General features: G+C 41.1%; 1 protein-coding gene across 1 annotated transcript in view; it reads right to left on the bottom strand.

The window, feature by feature from the left end:
- Nucleotides 1–21,356, bottom strand: part of DNAH3 (dynein axonemal heavy chain 3) — a 146,391-nt gene that overhangs the window by 68,111 nt on the left and 56,924 nt on the right. Inside the window, exons 28-40 of the mRNA XM_012790154.3 lie at nucleotides 20,418–20,616; nucleotides 19,040–19,148; nucleotides 18,695–18,808; nucleotides 17,776–17,952; nucleotides 16,490–16,581; nucleotides 14,250–14,469; nucleotides 13,502–13,636; nucleotides 11,368–11,479; nucleotides 9,496–9,737; nucleotides 6,254–6,354; nucleotides 5,341–5,446; nucleotides 3,041–3,170; nucleotides 105–350 (exon numbers count right to left, since the gene is read on the bottom strand). Coding sequence (XP_012645608.2) covers nucleotides 105–350; nucleotides 3,041–3,170; nucleotides 5,341–5,446; nucleotides 6,254–6,354; nucleotides 9,496–9,737; nucleotides 11,368–11,479; nucleotides 13,502–13,636; nucleotides 14,250–14,469; nucleotides 16,490–16,581; nucleotides 17,776–17,952; nucleotides 18,695–18,808; nucleotides 19,040–19,148; nucleotides 20,418–20,616 — 1,983 coding nt within the window. The remainder of the gene's footprint in view (nucleotides 1–104; nucleotides 351–3,040; nucleotides 3,171–5,340; nucleotides 5,447–6,253; nucleotides 6,355–9,495; nucleotides 9,738–11,367; nucleotides 11,480–13,501; nucleotides 13,637–14,249; nucleotides 14,470–16,489; nucleotides 16,582–17,775; nucleotides 17,953–18,694; nucleotides 18,809–19,039; nucleotides 19,149–20,417; nucleotides 20,617–21,356) is intronic.

The raw sequence follows: 21,356 nt of genomic DNA on the forward strand, positions 1-21,356 counted from the left end.
CTTGGCTCTTGTAAGGGGCTCACATGGTCTGCACATTTTGGTTGGGTTTAAGACACATAATTCAAACTATTATACTAGGACATAACAAACAGGTACTAAATTACCTCTTTCTGGAAAGATGTTATTTTTGGTCAGTTTGACGCTTTTGGGCCTTGGGTTGCGATCGTCCATGCCCATGATCAGGTTGCGGAAAAACAAATCAAATTTCTTTCTGCTGTCCGAGTTGATGGTGCCAGCCACGGTCCATACCAAGGAAAAGAGGAACAGTCCTTGCAGCCAGAGGAAGATTTGTTGACTTGACATGCCTTCAGTAAATTCCATTTCCTCCTCTTTTATGTCTCTGATTTCATCTAAAAGCGAGAAAAGGGAACCTCAGGGCAAGGTGCATAGTGCCACAGATGTCAAAGCTGGGAACTGGCTGATTTTGTCCATGAAGGTGACCAGATCCCTTATCACATACATGCTATTATTGCAGTAAAATACACACAACATAAAATTTGCCATCTGATTATTTTTAGTTGTACAGCTCAGTGGTACTAAGTACATTTAGATTGTTGTACAACCATCACCACCATTTATATCCAGAACTCTTTTTATCTTGCAGAGCTTAAGCCCTGTACCCATTAAACAACAGCTTCCTCTTCCATCCTCCCTCTACCTCCCTTGTAACCAGAATTCTACTTTCTGCCTCTATAAATCTGACTACTCTATGTATGTCATATAGCCCATACAGTCATTTTGTGACTGGCTTATTTTACTTAGCGTAATGTATTCAGTGTTCATCCATGCTGTAGCATGTGTCAGAATTTCCTTTCTTTCTAAGGCTGAATAATATTCCATTGTATGATTATACCACATTTTGTTCATCCACTGATGGACACTTGAGTTGCTTCCACCTTTTGACTAATGTGAACAAACTGCTATGAACATGGTTGTATAATACAAATATCTGAGTCTCTGCTTTCAATTCTTTTGGCTATAAACCCAGAAGTGAAAGTGCTGGATCATATAAGTCTACATTTACTTTTTTAGGAAACCACCAAACTATTTTTCACAACAGCTGTAACATTTTACATTACCACCAGTGGTGCACAAGGGCTCCAACTTCTCCACACCTTCACTAACATTTACTTTCTGGTTTTTATTATTATTATTATTATTATTTTAACTGTTCTAATAGGTGAGAAGTGGTATCTCATGTGGCTTTGATTTACATTTCCCTAACAATTAGTGATGTTGAACATCTTTTCATGTACTTATTGGCCATTTATCTTCTTTGGAGAAATGTCTATTCAAGTCCTTTACTCATTTTTGTTTGTTTGTTTAAGACAGGGTCTCACTCTATTGCCCAGGCTAGAGTGCAGTAGTGTCATCATAGCTCACTGCAACCTCAAACTCCTGGGCTCAAGCAATCCTCCCACCTCAGCTTCCCAAGTAGCTGGGACTACAGACATGTACCACCATGCCCAGCTAATTTTTCTATTTTTTTTTTTTTTTTTTGAGACAGAGTCTCACTTTGTTGCCCAGGCTAGAGTGAGTGCCATGGCGGCAGCCTAGCTCACAGCAACCTCACACTCCTGGGCTCAAGCGATCCTACTGCCTCAGCCTCCCGAGTAGCTGGGACTACAGGCATGCGCCACCATGCCCGGCTAATTTTTTCTGTATGTATTAGTTGGCCAATTAATTTTCTTTCTATTTATAGTAGAGACGGGGTCTCGCTCTTGTTCAGGCTGGTTTTGAACTCCTGACCTCGAGCAATCCACCCGCCTCGGCCTCCCAGAGTGCTAGGATTACAGGCGTGAGCCACCGCGCCCGGCCTAATTTTTCTATTTTTTGTAGAGATAGTGTCTTGCTCTTGCTCAGGCTTGTCTTGAACTCTTGATCTCAAGTGATCCTCCTGCCTCAGCCACCCAAAGTGCTAGGATTACAGGCATAAGCCATCATTCTCAGACCTTTTACCCATTTTTGAATTATGTTGTTTATATTTTTATTGTTGAATTTTAGGGGTTTTTATATATTCTGGATTAATATCCATTATCAGAGGTGAGGTCACTCAGGGTTGGAGACAATGCATCCATTTTTTATGCTTATGCCTTCTTTCTTAGGAAATGTTACACAAGGACAGTAGACAGAGCTTGCAAAAATATGCAAAACTTACAAATAATAATGTGAATATATGATATTTTATGTAATTGGTGTGTTTCTGAAAAAATTGCCTCAGAATTTAATTTTTGAAAATAAAAAACATTTGGAAGTTCTCCACTTAGCTGCTCACCATGTTACATTTTTGATCTATACATTTTGATCTATCTACAATGGCTTTGGAGGCAATGAGCAGAGAAAATATGTTCATGTACCAGGAGTTATATAGAAGATTCATCTTGAGTTTCAAAAGTGCCATCTTGAAAATGAAACGATATACATAAAAGTACTCTAAAGGGACACATCTTTTGTCATTTCCAGGAGAATCCAGTAAAATTTGATTTATGTGGATAGTTATAAAGAAATCTGATTTTACCTTAGGAAGTATATAAATCATGAACCATTGCTTTAAATGTCCTGAAGAAGTCCCCTATTTTTAGACACTAATGTGATTAGCCTTCTTACAGTGTATCTATATGTCTTGTGAATTCAGATTTTTATATGTAAGTTTTCTTAACATATGCAAACTTCCTATATATGTTTTCAGAAAATGTTTTCTGAGACATATGCATATGTGACATTTAAATCCATCTTCCTTTAGGATACCTCTAAAGGTAAAAAGGTCAGGAATTATTACTCCCATTGTGTGGATGAGGAAATTTAGATTAAGGAAGGATAGGGTAATTTGCTCAAGAACACCCAGAAAAATCAATGTCAGATCAGGACTAAATACACTGACTTTCCCCACCCAACTCTACTGACTATACTCCAAAGACTTTCATGTTCTAGCCCAAACATCCAGATCCATTGTAACTAGAGGGGCAAAAGGGCAGGAACGGGGGAAACAGACAAGGTACCCCCAACTCCATGTGGCTTAAGAATCATGGGTAGCACTTACCAAGGAGAGAGGAGTACAGTCTCATCATTGAGAAGGCAAGGTGGATGGGAGATGTCAGGACAACAAATTTACAATGAAGGCGACAAAATTCCAGGCAGGGCTGGACGAGCCACATGAACATGTCATTGACCTGAGAGTAGAAAGGCATGTGAGATCTGGATACATTACTGGAAAGTGAGTTGAAGACCAAGAGCTTGGTCTACTCTGGGAGGCTGGAGATGCTGGTAAGACTGCCGATTACTTTTGAGTGCAAGTACGTTGGAGAAAACTCACACAGGCAGCAAGACTCCTGTCTCAGCTTCCTCCTTCATGGTTCTAAGACTGTGCTGCCCATAGGCTATGTTGACTCAGTTTCCCATCTCCATACCCCTGCCCAGAGCGGGGTATTCAGAGAGGCTTAGAGATACTCTGAGTTAGCTACAGAATGCATGACCCAACTACTATTTCTGACTTTGTTTTTATAAAAAATGTTCGAAATACTAAACAATTAATTTACAAAAGACTGTTGGACATTGGTGAGGCAGGACTCCTGCATAAAGTGGCCATAGAAAACACAGAGCTAAGTTTGGGGCTCATTCTGAGTAACCCACCATATGTACATATGTATATATGATACTTATTTGGGGGTATCATGATTCTTATCTCTCACCTCTGCTCCACACCCCATATATTTTTTTAAAAAATTATTTGACTCACTTTTCTCCTGGTGTTTTTTATCTTTGTTATGCTTTGTGATTTTCTCTGTACCAATATATTAAGTTGCTTTTTTTTGGAAGGAGGCAGGCCATCACTAAATAAACATATACTTAGGTATGAGCATAAGGGGATGCATTTTTGTGTGTATATGAATATACATGTATACATGGATATGTGGTTTATTCATTCAGTCAACAAACATTTATTGAGCATCTACTGATTGCGTTGTAGTAGTGCAGAGAATAAACAATGGATAAGATAGACAAGGCCCCTGCCCTCATGAAGCGTACAGTCTGAGGGGCAGGGAAGACAAACAGTAAATAACTAAACAAGCAAGGAAATAAATACAGTTCTTGCAGACCATGGAAAATGCTAGCAGGAAACAGAAAGGTGTTATAATGGAGAATAACAGGAAGGGTTTATATAGGGTAGCTAGGGAAGGCTTCCTGGAGGAGGAGACCTTATGCTGAGACGTGTATGATGAGGGTGAGCCATGTGATAAACTGGGGCAAGATTTCCAGGAAGAGGAATAAAAACAGCAAAAGCCTTGAGGTGGTAAAACCTGGGGTTGTCTTGGAAACAAGACAGGACGGCTGGAGAGTATAAGCTGGGGCTGAGGAAGAGAGCAGGTGATGAGATTGCAGAGGCAGGCAGGGCCAGACCACAGAGTCTCACTGGCCCTGGTAGTCTCAGTCTCACTGGCCCTCTAATTCCCTGGCAGGGAATTAGACTTTGTGCCAAGGACATTGGAGAGTCCCTAAAAGACGTTATATGTATGAGGACTTGGCAGATTTTGTTATGTGTGTGTAGATTGGTCCTTGAACGTGCATGTGGATATGTACTTGTATAAGTGCATGTGTTCATATATTATGCATGTATATAAGAGGTGACAGACATGGAGCTGTTCTACATAATCCCCTGGAGCATTTCCATAGCAGGAATAGAACCCAACTCAGACACTTCTTAGCTTCCTCAGTGGGGACTTTCCTAAGCATCTCTATTAATGCAGAGAAGAGCAAAAGGAACTATTAACGCAGCTTCTCCCTTCCTGCTCCCCTGGCCTGACAGTGCGGTCAGGTACACACCCAACCTGAACTTTTCTTCTTTTAAGTAGGGAGGAAGGGAACAGTCACTCACTGTGGCTGTGATGAAAGTGTTTCTAACTGGTTCCAGCTCCCTTGAGCTGGGAGGTGTGGAGTTTGGGTCACAGGGCAGCACAAGAAGGAGCACGGCTCTTCCTAAACTGGCCCATCTCTAGAGAAACTTCTAGAGATGTGTGCTACTGGGGCAATGGGAACAAGGGGGAACATTCCAGCCACCATAAAGGATGTTCCTCAGCACTGGGATTATCTGATGGGGAGCTGAGGTGTGATGGAGAAAGAGGAAGAGGAAGGAGAAATTGACTGCACCACTTCTTCCCCCCACATGAAGAGAAAAGTTGGAAAATGGCCAGCAGCCAGGAAATAAGATAACTGCAGACAGCCAGAGAATTCCCTCCCTCTTCCTGCCTCCTGAACCACGAAGGTGAGGAGGTTTCTAGAAGGTCCTTGAGATGAGGAGTAGGGAGATAAGGAAGGGGAAGGAAAGGGGTTTGAGGGTCTCACCAATTCCTTGTGCTCCTCAGTGAGGATGGAGGGCAGGGTGTCCATGTAGGAATCCTTCAGCGGCTTCCAGCCTAGCTGATGGGGCTCCATGTAGATCATCCCGCACCTGGGAAGCACAGACAGAGGACCAATCTAGGTGCTCTCTTGCTAGTTCCTCATACCGGCTAACAATCATTGAGCGCCTATTGCATGTCAGACACCATGTTAGGCCTTAATGGATCTTGGCAATAACCTTCATCTAATTACATGGTACTCCTCATCCTCTTCCCTAGGTTTCTCCACCTGAGATAACACAGCATCTTAAATCTTGCATTCATCTTCCCCACGATCTCTTTCCTTCTTATAGAGTTTTATAGCATTTCTGTATATTCCTAAAATGTATATATTTTTGTTTTATTTGCTTTTAACATTGAAAAAAGGTACCATGCTGTGGGTAGTATTATGGACTTACTTTTATACATAATATTGCTAATATTTTAGCCTTAGGATAGTTACTAAGATTTATTTGTATAGTCATACATCAGTGTAGTTCATTTATTTCGAATGCTATATATAAAATCATAATTTCTGACTATCTTACATTTTGTTAATGGACATTTGAGCTGTTTCTAAGTGTTTATTGCTGCAAATTATGCCATTGTGAATATTTTTGTACAGATCTATTGTATGTGGGCAGAAGTTTTTTACTGAGTATGTACTGAGGAGCAGAATTGGCAGGTCATGGGCATATGAAGGCTCAACTCTAGGAGACAAGGTCAAACTCTTTTCCAAAGAGCATGCTGGATTTTACATTCCCACCAGCAGTGTGGATTGAGGACTGATTTTATGGAAAATCTAAGTGAGAAACAGATAATATAGGCAATCTGCTAGGGCTGAATCACTCTTGTGGATTTTTAGAGCTTTGCTGCCTCACCTGCTCACAGTGGCTGGTGAGGCCTGCTCAAGGTCGGCTGGCTCGAAGATCAGGCTCATCTTGGGGCTCATCTGGATAATCTCTCCACTCATTAAACACAGCTGAATATGCAAAGCAGAGGGGAGGGGTGGATACAGGGGTTAATTCCATCTGCAAGGGCAAGGTTTCAGTGGAGACAAATTTGAATTCATTCCACGAGTATTTCTTGAGCATCCACTATGTGCCAGGCACTGTTCTAGGTGCATAAAATAAAACCAAAGTCCCTGTCCTTTTGGGATTTACATTCTGCTGGGAGGTGACAGAAAATAAGCACAATATATAGTATTTAACATGGTAAAAAATGCCCTGGAGAAAAATAAAGGAGAAGAGGGGGTTGGGGAGCTCTCAGTCATGGTGTGGTGAGTTGCAATTTTAAACCAGGAGGTCAGGAAATCACTGACCTTAGAAACAATCTTAGATGAAGAATCAGGAAGTTATCACACCATGCTGAGTTTCACAGTTCCCTTCTCGGTATTTGACATAGAACTTAACCGCACATACGGATCCTATTTTATTTGCTCAGGTCACTCATAAAAGACTCCTTTTTGAATACCCACATGGACTAGTCCACGGCTAGAGTGACAAGAACCTTTCATAAATCCTTTTTGGAATGGAATAAAAAAGCATCAGAAGCCCTACTGTTTAGCAGGCATGTCCCTGGAAAGCAGTGCAATGACATGAGAAAGGCTTGGAATATGTTAACACACTAAGTCAGTGGTACAGCATGGGTTCTAGTGAGATGTTTAAATCAAAAGAAAAGGTCTGGGGTCTTTGTCTCTGATGAAAGAAGAGGAAAAACCACTGATCCCTTTTGTTTATCCTAATTTGTGGTTAAAAACTTCCCTGCACATGAACCTGCCCACATCAAACACATCTTGAGACAGGTCACTGCATGCATCCCCAGAAAGGTCACAGCTGTTACGGGGCTGACACCACCAGCTATGTCATCCCTGAATATCAAGAAAAGTAAAATAGTACCACACCTGTGACTGTGGTTTGATTTACACCCAGAGCCCAGAAGAGATATTAAAAAATTCACTGGTTATGATTGTGTTTATACTTCTAATCTCAAGACCAACTGATACATTTGTACAGTTAATTTATATAAGATGGTCCATATCATGTCATAAAACTTATTGCTATTTTTATCTATTATATAATCAAAATTATGCACATGCTATAATTATGTATATGTATAATTTAGATAATAAGGCCTCTCATTGTTGAGCATGACTCACTCTTAGTCTTGTGACATTTTATTAAAGACAATTAGAAAATATTTTTTGATTATATAATAATGTATATTCAGTGTAGGAACTCTTCCTTGAAATGGTGATAAATTTTATTTTATTTTAACAAACAGTTATATAGCACTTGCTATATGCCAGGCACTATTAGAAGCAGTTTGCAGATATTAACTTATCTAGTCTTCCTGACAACACTATGAGGTAAGATACTAATATCCCCATTTTACAGATGATGAAATTGAGGCATTGAGAGATTAAATAGCTTGTCTGAGGTTACATAGCTGGTCCAAGGCCAGGATTCGAACCCAGGCTGTCTGGCTCCAGAGTTCAGGCTCTTCAGCTACTATATTTACTGGGGCAGAATCTATTTTCCAAAGACTGCTGCGATGACACCTCCCATCCTATATGCACTTTTGCAATGTGACCTTGCCCTCCTCCATCAAGAGACAGAGTCTGTTTTTCTACTTCTTGGGTAGGCCCTGTGACTTCTTTGACCATCAGAATTCAGAGAAAGTGATGCTGTGTTAGTTCTAAGCATGGCCCTTGATTTCTTAGAAACATTCATTTCCTGCCTCTTGGAAGTCAGCCACCACATAAGAAGTGCCACTACGCAGACCATCAAATGAGAAGCCCAAGCCACATGTAGTGGCCTGAAAGACAAGGTGCTACTGAGAGAGAGAGAGAGAGAGCAAGAGAGAGAGAAAGGGGCCAAAAAGGGATAAGCCTCCAGACATGGAGTGAAGAAGCCATTTTGTCTGTGTTTCTTCCAGCCCTGGCTGCCCCAGCTGATATCATAAGAATTTTATTAATAGACCAGGCTGGGCACGGTGGCTCATGCCTGTTATCCTAGCACTCTGGGAGGCCAAGGTGGGAGGATTACTTCATGCCAGGAGCTCAAGATTAGCCTGAGCAAGAGCAAAACCCTGTCTCTACAATAAAACAGAAAAATTAGCTGGGCATGGTAGCGTGCACCTGTAGTCCAGATACTCAATAGGCTGAGGCAGGAGGATTGCTTGAGCCCACCAGTTGAAGGCTGCAGTGAGCTAGGCTGACACCACTGCAATCTAGCCTGGGTGACAGAGTGAGACTCTGTCCCAAAAAACAAACAAACAAACAAAAAAAAAACTAGAGACCAATTGTCCAGCTGAGCCCTTTCAAAATTCCCAGCCGCAAAATCTTGAGAAAAATAAATGGTTGTTTTAAGCCATTAAGTATTAGGGTAGTTTGTTATGTAGCAATGGAAACTAAAACATATCCCATATATCAGATACTACATATGTACAATCTCATTTAATTATCAACAACTCATTTTATTATTACCTTTCTACAAATGAGGAAACTGAGGTTCAAAGAAGTCATGTCACCTGCCAATATTACACAGCTCAATGGTAGAGCTGGGAGTCCACTCTGATGCCAGCACCAACACTTTGAACCACTATACAACATTGTCTCTAGACACAGTTAGCTAATTGACCACAAGTACAAATGGAAGCATAATTAAATTGATAACTGTTATTCTCTTGTGGGACATGTATTCTTAGTGTAATAAATGTATGTCTTTATATAGACTGGGTTTTTTTTTGTTTTTGTTTTTTAGAGACAGGATCTTGCTCTGCTGTCCAGGCTGGAGTGCAGTGGCATGGTCGTAGCTCATTGTAACCTTGAACTCCTGGTTTCAAGCAATCCTCCTGTCTCAGTTTCCTGAGTAGCTGAGACTACAGACATGCACCACCACACCCAACTAATTTTTTAATTTTTTGTAGACAAAATCTCTCTATGTTGACCAGGCTGGTCTTAAACTCTTGGGTTAAGCAATCCTCCCACCTTGGCCTCCCAAGGTGCTAGGATTACAAGCGTGAGCCACTGTGTTTGGCTTGTCTTTATACAGTTTTGATAGATCATTTACTTCAATAAAAGAGTTCATATCTCATCCATGTAAAATTGATATCAGAGTACCTTTTTATTGTCATCCAGAACAGTGTTCATATTTTCAATCCAAACAGCATCTACTGGCCCATCAAATACAATCCACTTGCGGTCATCAGACATTGAAGACGCTTGCTCCCGGAAAGCATTGGCAAGGACACCATCCGTCCACTCGTGGCTCACTTGGTCAAAGCACCCATACAGTTGCCCCATGGTGATAGCCTTGGGGTTGATGATCTTATACTCCACAGCAAACTCATCCATCTGGTTGGCTGGGCAAGAAGGTCCAATGTCAGTTACAAAAGGCTCTGGTGAGACCAGCATGTTAAACAAGAATAATGCCATCTCAAAGATCAGTCAACCTTTATCAATATGCTATATAAGGAAAGTCCTTATGAAACATGTGCTGAGTCCTAATAAAGATTGGGGTATCTGCATAGGCAATGCCTGAAATTGTTGTGTCGTTAGAGTCATTAGTTTCTCATCATACTTTCTTCTGAGCTTCATTTCAAACAGGGCAAATGTGCCAGTCATATCCAGGACTAAAGAAAACTGAGTGGGCCTCAAAGAACTCAAGCAGAAAGGGAGAGTGAAGCCATATTATCAGCCCTCTCTGTGTGCCTGCTCTCATGGCCTAAGAACCTTGGCTTTTACTGGAGATGAGGGAACAGCTGACAGGTTCTGGAAAATGATGGTTACTTTTCTTTATCTGAAGGGCTAGCTTAGCTCTGAACCCTCTTTCTCAGTTCCTCAATAAGTGTCATTTGTTCCAGAGAAATATGCACTGTTGAAGTACTAAAACTCAACTGGAACAACAGGTTAATGGATGGCACAGCATACGTATTTCATGACAGGAAATAATGACACTTTTATATGATCCTTCAAAGTAAGGAAAAGTTGAAGAGCATGAGCCATGAACTAAAAAAAGAACCACTTCTGCAGTATCCTGAGGCAAAGATAACAGGATAGCCTCTTTTTCCTCCATTCAGTTTCCTAACCAAAATTAATAATATTAATAATATGAAATTAATAATGCCAAAATTATTAATTAAATTTGAAGTACCCAAATTAGTTATTAAGGCAGAGAATAGTCCTTAGAACAAAATTTCAAAAATCCAACAGCTACTCAATCATTAAATGTTATTAGAACAAAGTTTTAAATGAAATACTTGAAGTAACACATGCACAACAAAGGACTGCTTTTCCAAACCACAGGTTTGTGATTTATACACAAACAAACAACACACAAAAAACCCCAAACTCTTTCTCTGGTAATAAACATAGTTTCTGTTTGTTGAGTAAGGTACCATGCTAGGTTGTCTACTTGCACAGTCTCATTTAATTCTCACAACCATACCATTTTACAGCTGCAAAAACAGAGGACAAGGGAGGTTTAGTCATTTGCTGAAGTCTGAGTCTGATTCAAAAGGAGGAGCTTTTACCTTCTACCTTAAAAGGAAGGAAAGAAAGAAAAGAAGAAAGGGAGGGAGGGAAGAAACAAAAGGGAAGAAAAGGAAAGGGAAGGAAAGAGAAGGGAAGAATCGATGAAAAGAGAAAATAAAAAGAACAAAACTATGCCATGATTTGCTTTCACACTAATTTTGTTGAGGCCAATGACAGGAGTGTCTCTTTCACTGGAGAACCTTTGAAGAAGCCACTGTTCAGCATTTGAGAACATTCCTCCAGCCTTAATGGCATGCACAAGAAATCCATTGTTAGAAGTCCCCCTACCCCCACCCTTTATATTCTGCTTACAGACATCTGTGTACCACGTTCTATTTCTAGCTCTGACGTCATGATCCAGGGCTGGCAAGACTCGCACAGCCTGGCATTAGCTCCATGGAGCCAGCCATCTGAGCGGGGAGTCCTGTTCTCCCTGGAAGCCAGGGATGTGAGCTTTACCTGCGTATAAATCACCCAGAGCTGCAGCCAACACTTTATAAGCAGAGGTCTTGCCACCCATGGGGTCTCCAACAATCATATAGCCGTGTCTTACCAGCATCATCTCGTAGATCTGGGAGGGGAGACATCATTCATATAAGAAGTGGGGAGCAAACCTCACCATGCTGGAAGTTAGTCAGAAGTCAGTGAAGAATGAGGGATCAGAGGAGTATTCTGACAGTCATTTCTACCTCTGCTGAACTAGGATCCTTTTTGTGATCTATTGTTTAAATAGCTTATGAATGAATAAATGTATGTGTGTGTTTTTGATTATTTAAGGGATGGGATCTAATATTTACTCTCCACCTATCTATGTGCTAAGGATCAAGTGATTACCCAAATTATTTAATTTACTCAGGTATCACTAACTACCTTTTACAGGTGGGGATACTGAGCCCTAGAGAGATGATGTAACTTGTCCAGGCTCATCAGTGGTACCGTCAGGATTTGAACACAGGGCTGCTCAACTTCAATGTGGCTAATCTTTTCTTTACACTGTTGCTGTTTACTTTTAAAGAGGAAAAGAAAATGGTGGTCATTTTAGCAAATTGCATTTCTATTGGGAACTTCCTTTCTTAAGGCCTAATTGCTGTTCTGACGTAATTGGAACTCTCAGCAGATGAAAATATATTTTCTGAGCCAAGCTCTATGCTGTAAAATATAAATGACCTTCCGTGTAATTTTATCCCCTGCCCTTGAGAATCAACAGCTATGTGGAAGTTCATTTCTTGAATTTTTTTATTGTTCTTCTCTCTCTGTGACAAGTAGCCCGTGATAGTTGAAATGCAAATGCTTTGATCATTTATATTTATGTGAAATTTTATGTTTTTTTTTTAAATCTCTCTCTTTAGACTGTGAGTCACTCAGAGAAAGGGAACACATTAAATTTTTTTATTATGAAGATTAATTTCTTATTATTTTTCACCTGGGAGGTGAGCAATAGGGAGGTTCTAAATGAAGGTAGTGACAAGGGGGGGTGAAGAGACAAATGTCATTCATCAAATGTTTGTTAAGCATCTACTGTTCCAGGTGCTGCAGAACAAAAAAGCAAAATCCTCAACCATCAAGTAGGGCTGACATTCAAGCAGGCTTGAAAGACATTGCAGATTGAATAAAGATGAACTGAGTTGACTGCTCAGAAATAAGAGGGAGGAAGATGTCAATGACTCAACAGCCTCTCTCCTTCCCCTCCCTCCACCCTGGACTCTTGAGACAACAGTATATAGAAGGGCAAGTGGCTCCAGATACTTTGTTTTCAGAAATCCCAATGAGAAATTGAATGTTGGGTTAAACGAATTGTGTCAAAAACTAGCTCACTTGCTGACACAATAGGTGGAAAAATCATTATTTTTACCACAAGGTAGTTTCTGATCCCAGAATCTGGAGACCTGGGTCCTGCCTTGACCTTTACTTCTAACTAACAGTGTGACTTTGGGAAATGACATCACTGATGCTGAGGAAGGCTGTGACGATGGTGGGGTCGGTAATGATACAGCATCAGACACTGCATCTGGAACTTTACATACCTGTTCTCTCAAAATCATCTTATAGATGAGGAAACTGAGGCTCAGAGAGGTGAACTAATTTGCCTAAAATTTCACAGCAAAAAACTGATGGGGGTGATTAAGTGGTTTTGTTTTTTTTTTTTTTGAGACAGAGTCTCGCTTTGTTGCCCAGGCTAGAGTGAGTGCCGTGGCGTCAGCCTAGCTCACAGCAACCTCAAACTCCTGGGCTCGAGCGATCCTTCTGTCTCAGCCTCCCGAGTAGCTGGGACTACAGGCATGCGCCACCATGCCCGGCTAATTTTTTATATATATATCAGTTGGCCAATTAGTTTCTTTCTATTTATAGTAGAGACGGGGTCTCGCTCTTGCTCAGGCTGGTTTTGAACTCCTGACCTTGAGCAATCCGCCCGCCTCGGCCTCCCAGAGAGCTAGGATTACAGGCGTGAGCCACCGCGCCCGGCCAAGGTTTTGTTTTTTTTATATCTTCATTTCTATTCAAGCATCTCTTACTGCTGTAAGTTCAGTTCCAATCTGCCACCAGAAAACAGTAAAACAGGCACATTTAATAATATATGGGCAAAGGAACCAACCTGGATAATTTTCCCAATAAACCAAGGAACTGGCTGGAGTTTCATCTTCATGATGTTGTTATTCAGTGCCTCCAGAAAAACTTCATAGTCTGGCTTTGGAAGAACAACTCCAGGAAATAAATCTGATATAATTCCCTATGAACAAGAATTTAAGAGAAGGTGGAAAGGATAACATATCAGATATGTGATCTCAACATTTTCCTAAAATGAGATCTATAGACAACAGACATCTTTGAAAACTTATAAACCTCATTTTTCCTGCACTAAAACTCATCCAAAATTACAAATGTCAACACTATCTGTAAAACATAATTTCTTTCCTAAATAATTTTAAAAGTCAGCAACTATTTAATGAGTCTTTATTATCCTACAGTTATTGTACTAGGAATGAACAAGATAGTCACTATTTCTGTCTTTATGGAGCTCACATCCTGGCAAGGAAGACAGTCATTAAATTAATTATAAAATGAAACTGATTACATTAGATAAAAACACCTATCCAAACCTGATAGCAAATATTATCCTATCAGTGAATCCATTTTTATTAAAAATAAGGAAGTAGACAGAGATGTTTGCTATCACCATTATTATTTAACATTTGGGGGGAGGGTATCAGGCAGCAAAGATGCTGGTTGGAGAAGACAGGGTATCAGGAGATGGTGCCAAAGACAACATTTCATCTTCAGAAGTTGAACTTTGGTCCTTGGCCAAAGCTCATACCTGAAACTGCATGCTGCATACTGCATACCTGAAACAGGGGGACATCTTGAGCTAAGAACTTGGCCAGGTTGACATCAAGCAAGGCCCGGAGCAGTAAGACACTTTCATTCTCCTCTGGATACTTGAGCTTCAGGTTGCCTGCAGCAGTGAGCACAGACTTCACAGCGCGCATACCGTAGTCATAGTGATGCTGGGAGGAGAGCTGTTCCGAGCACAGGCGGTAGGTCGCAACAATCTTCTGGGAGAGACTGGGAAGGCAAAGACATGTTTGCAGATCCCCAGTGAGGACCATGTCCTGCTCAGCAGACATTCCCAGCATCCTGTTTCCTGCCCATTCAGAAACCAGGCTTGCCCATGGACTTGATGGAGAAGGCCTATCATTTGAAGGTCTTTTAATAGAGTTACCATAATGAGCTATGGAAGCATTATATTAATAACTCTCTTTCAAAGTTAGGATGAAAAAAAGCAAGTACACACATATGTATAACATGTACTGTATACGAAATTATACTTTTACATGTATGTACACACACATATCCACCCATACAAGGTAGGGAAGAATACATCAAACTATTAACAATGTTAAACTCTAGGGCAGGAGTCCTCAAACTATGGCCCACAGGCCACATGAGGCCCGCTGAGGACATTTATCCGGCCCGCTGGGTGTTTTTGCCATCGCTGCCTGTCCTGCTTAGGAGCCGACTGGTCCCGGGCTCACAGTGCACCTGTGTGGAATTTGCGCTACAGTCTCCAACAGCCCTCCAAGGGTCTGAGGGACAGTGAACTGGCCCCCTGTTTAAAAAGTTTGAGGACCCCTGCAGAGAGTGGGATTCAGAGTTACTAAGGGGAAACTCACTTTTTTCACTTCTGTAACATTACAATTTTTTCAATGTCTGGTTTTTTTGTTTTTTTTTTTTAATTTAAGAAACAACTCAAAATTTAATATACACAGCACCTAACACATGTGTACTTATGTGCACTGCCATTTCTTATTCTTCCTGGCACACAGCTGCACATTTCCCAGCCTGCTACACAGTTAGCGGAGGCCACGTATTGAGCTCTAGCCAGCAGAATGTGAATGACAGTGATGTATACCACTTCTAGTGCTGGCCCACAAACACCTTCTCCGTGAGATCCTGTGTGCCATCCGTGTGTTGCAGCCATGAGATTATAAGCAACGTAGGTCTCTGAACCATCCCTAGGGGGAGAACTGCCCCTGATCACAAACACCTGTTTTGGATTTTTAGTGAGTGAAAATTAAGCTTTTGTTATGTGAAGCCATTGGGATTTGCGGGTCACGGTTACCCTAACTAATATAATTTATGCACATTCCCCTTAGGGAGATCCTCTCTACAAAACTGATTTACTTTAAAAACAAAGACTTTGTGTTGTGCATCAGCACCAAGCACAGGGCTGGGCGTAAGGTAAGCAGCTCAATGAAGGTTTATTAATTGAATAAATAAATGAACTGAATGGACAAACCAATGCAATCTAGGTCTACTATAGAAAAAATAAATTAAACCTCAAATGACAGAGGCTGCCTCTTGGACTAGGAAGAGTGATACATTCTATTGAAACTTTCTGCAGTCTCTTGGATCACAAACAAGGGCAACCAGGCCACAAAGACACTGAGGGCTTTGTGGAGACATCTGTTGTAACAAATAGTCAATTGATTGTGGCCAAGACAATGTAAAGGACAAATGTAAAATTTTGAATAGATCACAAAAGCCATTTTACAATTATTATTCATAACTCTTGCTGCACACAAAGACACTGATCTTATGTGTATGTCTATGTGTGTATGTGTTTTAGAAAACTGGGTAATACTTGAATGAGAGATAACCCAATTAATCGAAGTCAATAAATGCTAAATTGATAACAATTTAATTATAAATCATATTATATTTTCCTCTTTCATTTTGGAATAATTTCATGTTTTACAGTATCACTTTAAGCCATTTAGTAATGTGGGTGTGGATATGTTGGAGCAAAGGGTGGGGAAGGTATGAGTAGCTACTTTCTTTAATAGGGGTCCAAGTGTACGTAAAGAGAGAGAAGACCCTGTCCTGGGAACCTGGGCCATGTTCCAGTCAGAAATGGGATCAAGACCAAGGCCAGGGCTTTGTGCTCTCAGATCAGCCAGTGAGTGGAAGCAAGTTTCTCAGGTTTCTTTCTTTTCTTCCAATGGGCAAACCACTTTGAATCTACCACACAAAAAGCCACTCTTTTAAGGCCTTTGGAACCCACTGGAAAACCAATGTAATATACCTTCTGGAGTCCAGAAATCCCATAGAGTAGAGGGAGATTTCCCCAATGAGGGCATAGTCTGGCACCATCATGGCCACTGTCCGGAACAAGGCCTGGAAAAGAAACAACCAATCAGAACCTGAACATGTACAGTGCATACTGGGGCCAGCCACATACACAGAGGCAAAGGGAAGTAGCATGATCCTCCAGGCCCCTCCAGTGATGATCAAGAAAGAAGGTCTGGAGGACAATTCCGAGGGACCACTTTCAATGGACAGATCCACTGCTCAGCCAGCATCTTCACTGGCCCTGTCCAGATACATGTGGGTCACACAGGGTCCCTCAGTGGTTGTGCGGAAGGCCAGAGGCGCTGGTATCCCAACAGCACCTCATTCTCCTATGCCAAATGAGGACATCTCACAGTATCATTCGACTATTGGAGCTTCCCAGTGTTCAATACGGACATCAAAAGTCATTTAGAAATGCAGGGCCATTATGCATCAGAAGAATCCTGAAGTCAGACAGATCTTGATTTGAGTTCTTGTTCTGCTACCTACTAGCTGTGGGAAAGTTATATAACCCCTGTAGACCTCGGTTCTTTCATCTCAAAATAGACTAACAACTTTACCCTCTTCCAAGAGTTATCACAGAATGAATGATACACTGTAACTAAACTGCTCACAAGAGTACTCAGGCTTAACCAGCTTAGTAACAAAGGGGAGCTACATGTCCAGCCTGTGTTTATCAGAGTTCTCTGTTTGAAATTTGACGCTTTTAAGTAGATTTATATTGTTTGGCCTACATTGACTTTTTTTTTTATTGAGCCAGGATCTAAAAATCAGGAGATTTCATGTACAAATCCAAATTTCTGGTTTCTCCTGAAAAAACAAGATGTGACAAGCCCTGCTCAGCAATAACAATGGTCTGGAGCTAAGAGGTGGCTGCTGCCTCTAGATGGGGCATTTGTTAGAGTCCCTACCAAGCCTAGTTTGCTTCTCTGGTTTATATTACCTATCTGGCCCCTGTAGACAATTTAAATAGTGACCCTTGTTTGAATGTTCATTGCTTTCTATTTGCCATTGGTTACTATGTATGTATTCTCCCTCTCCCAGGAGACTTTGCTGGGCAGGTGGTTGTGTTCTGGGGCCAAGTACCATCTCACTACCATCTACATGCCACTATTACTTCTCACAGCTGAAAAATACTACCTGTCCTGTTTTTGTGTTTTTCCATGGGATCCCCCTCCCTCCCAGTGGTTACCACCAGATGTTTCTATTCTATAAAGCATTTATACATGCTGATATTACCTTGAGGTTATCCGGCAGCTCAGCCCTGCCAGCATATCCGGGGTTCATGGTGATGAAGACGGCACAGGTTGGGTTCAGAGAGAGTTCAGTGCCTTCAAAGATGAACGTCTTTAGCTTTCGAATAATGGCTTGTTGGATGCTAAGAATCTGCTGAGCCACCACAGACAGCACTTCTACCTGGGGTGAGAACTCCTGGTTGATATACATACCTGCTTCTGACAGCCACCCCTCTCTGCCAGAGTCCCCCTCACTCAGCCAAAAAAAGAAGCTGATCACCTGGGAACTGAGAACATGAGGCCTTCATGTTCAAAATTAGGAGCACGATTTGGGGTTTCAGTAAAGAAAAAGAAAATTGGGGTGTGCACGTGTAAGTAGTTTCCATAGTATTTTTTCTTTGTTTCAACACCTAGCATATTGCTTGACACACAGTAGGTATTGAGTGTTTATTGGCTCAAATTGTATATTTATATTTCCTGATCTCCATTCCCTATCCAAATAGAATTAATCACCCACTCTTTTGTGATGCCTCTTTTGTATGACTATCATAGAATTTTTATCATATTCTATTTGTTTCATTTAATTTTTATCTCCTTTTACTAGATTGTAACAGTCTAAACAGCAACACCATTTTTTGATAATTGTTGTACCATGAACATATGCAGAGTACATGAGGTATAGTATCTGTTTGATTAATTTTGGAATGGGTGAGTGAATGAATTAATATTATGGGAAGGCAAGGATATGTGTATAGCATATGGATTCTGTCTCCTTGGGCTGCTTTGTTTAGTTTATTGAATACATACTGTGTACAATGGGCCATAGAAGAGACATACAGTCCTGTCATTAAGGAGCTGAGAGTCCAAAGAAAAAGGTCCTTCCATGTGCAACCCTTATGTGCTATAGCCTAGAAGCGAGTTACCTCAATTCTGTTGAACTCATCAAAGCAGGCCCATGCTCCTGCTTGGGCCAGCCCCTTGAAGAACTTCCCCATGGCTTTGTAATCCAAACCATCTGAGCAGTTGAAGACCACACACTAGAAAGAGGGAGGATATGGGCACCATTCAGGATAGATTCCATCACATCTGACTTATGCTGCACCATTAAACAGGGGTGGGGCTCCTCTCTTGTTCTACTGGAGGAGCTGGGGCCCACGCTGCCTGTTACACTAAAACCATGTTAGATTTCATGCTCACTTCCCTGGGCAGTGGTCCAGAGGAGGCCAGGAAGAGAAGATGGGGACAAATGGCATTTTCTATCTACCTACCTGCTTAGCCAAAGCTTTGGCCAGATCTTTGGTGGTTTCTGTCTTGCCTGTCCCAGCTGGACCCTCTGGAGCGCCCCCAAGGTTCAGCTTCAAAGCTCCCATCAATGTCCTAAGGGGAAGAGAACAGGACCTCAGTGCCTGAGTCCTAAGACACATAAAAAAAACCTGTTTTTTTGTTTATTTTGATACATACAAATAGTTCAAAAATTTTCCCTAATTATATGACCAATAAATCATCATTGTAAAAAATTCTATTTTACTCAGCATTGTAACCTCAGAGTGCTTGGCACATGGGCAGCATCTATAAGCATTTGTTTGAATAAATTAACCAACAAATACATGCATACTACATACATACATGAATCAAATAAAAGTGAAAAATACTCATAAATTCCACATTCCAAAGATCACTAGTGCTAATGCAATAGTGAAAATAAATATATTTCTCCCACTAGATTATGAACTCTTGAGTTCAGAGACTATTTTTGATTCCATTTCATCTCTTCAGCAAGCTAATACAGTACCTGGCATGTAATAGGTGCAAGATAAATGTTAAAAATGAATGATGTGGTAACCGTGGTCCCACACCTTGTGGTATGAGTATCTAATTTTAGTTAACATGCTGTCTTGAAATTATCTGAATATATCTCCCCACCTCCAATCAGAATTACGATTCCTTGAGGTCATGCATGGTGCATGGGAAAGTTCAAGAAATGGTTGTTGACTAATGAGTGGAATAAATGAATGAATGAAGAGGAAAATACACAGAACATAGAAAACAAGTGATTGAGGATTTTGAAAGAAGAAAATACTCTTAAGTGTTATTTTTATACTATAAAAAAAAGCAAAGAAAATCTAAACATCACAAAATTGACAAGTTCACAAAATCCATATTGCTAATGTTATGCATTCCATGGAAAGTGGCAAAGCACTTTGCTGAGCACAGAATGACCGTATCTGTTTGTGAGACTGGTTGGCAGAGCTTAGAGACTCTTCAGTCGGGTCATTGACTTGGCCCCTTGTCTGACCTCTTGGCCATATGGTCTCCAGGCACCATCTTGATTCCTGCCATTGGAGAGCTTTCTACTGAAGTTCTCTGCCATGTTCACAGATGGGCACCAATATTCTGCTTGTTGGTTCAAACGTATTTATTTTCACTAGGACTCCTTCTGGGTTCTCATTTCTAGCCTGAGAGCCTAGTTTCCATGTCCATCGTTGGGGCCATGGTGACTAAGGGCAAAATTTTTAAATTTGAGAATCTCAAATGTAGGGAATGAAGGTAACAAACCCAAGATACCCTGGACCTTCCTCCCTGGAGTCTTTTTTCCCTCTGGAGTTCTCTATTCACCACTCAGGTCTGGGGGCCCGAAGAGTTTACCTGTAGCAGCGGTCAGTGAGGGGTGTAATCACCAGCCTGGGGGAGTTTCCCAGGTACTCATAGCCATACAAGGCTTCTGTAGTTATCATCTGCACGTGCACATTCTTTGCCTCCCAGTAGTAGCGCAGCTGTGAGATCCATTGGAAATCATTCAGATTAGAAACCTCATCCTCAGATAACTTGGCCACCACATCACGGGCTGTTGGAACACAGACACCAGAAACATCAGAACTCTACCATCTCCATAGACTTCTCAGTTAGAAGAGGATTTAAAGAAAAAAAAAAATTGTGGAGCCAGGGTCTCACTACATTGTCCAGGTTGGTCTTGAACTTCTGCCCTCAAGTGCTCCTCCCACCTTGGCCTCTTAAAGTGCTAGGATTACAGGTGTGAGACACCACACCTGCCACCTGGAAGAGGATGTTATTAAGGCCCTTCACTCTCCAAACAATTTTAGGTTCCACTACCCTCTTCGTCCACCCCCAACCCACAGGCAACAGTATCTTTCAGAAGCTGGTATTTACTGTCTACCAAGGAGCCAGGAACAGAATCTGCTGTATTATCTCCTCTTAGACAGTAGAGCAGAAGTATTAAATGTGCATACTGTGAAATCAGACTGCCTGGGTTCAAATTCTGGCACGAACATGAACCAGCTATGCTACTCCAGGCAAATTCCTCAATCTCTGTCCCTTAGTTGCATAATCTGTAAAATGGGGATAACATAGTGCCTACATTATAGGTGCTATGTTATTATGAGGATTAAATGAATATATATACATATATATATATACATATCTACATTTATGTACTTTAGATAGAGACGGAAACAGAGAGAAGTGTGCCTGTCATATGAAAATATTAGGTAAGTATTAGCAACTGCTATCATTCCCAAACTCTTAGGGAACTGATCCAGAGGGCTTTGCAATATACAGTGGCCCCAA

The sequence above is a fragment of the Microcebus murinus genome, chromosome 19 (assembly GCF_040939455.1).
Source record: "Microcebus murinus isolate Inina chromosome 19, M.murinus_Inina_mat1.0, whole genome shotgun sequence".
In the NCBI taxonomy this organism is placed as follows: domain Eukaryota; kingdom Metazoa; phylum Chordata; class Mammalia; order Primates; family Cheirogaleidae; genus Microcebus; species Microcebus murinus.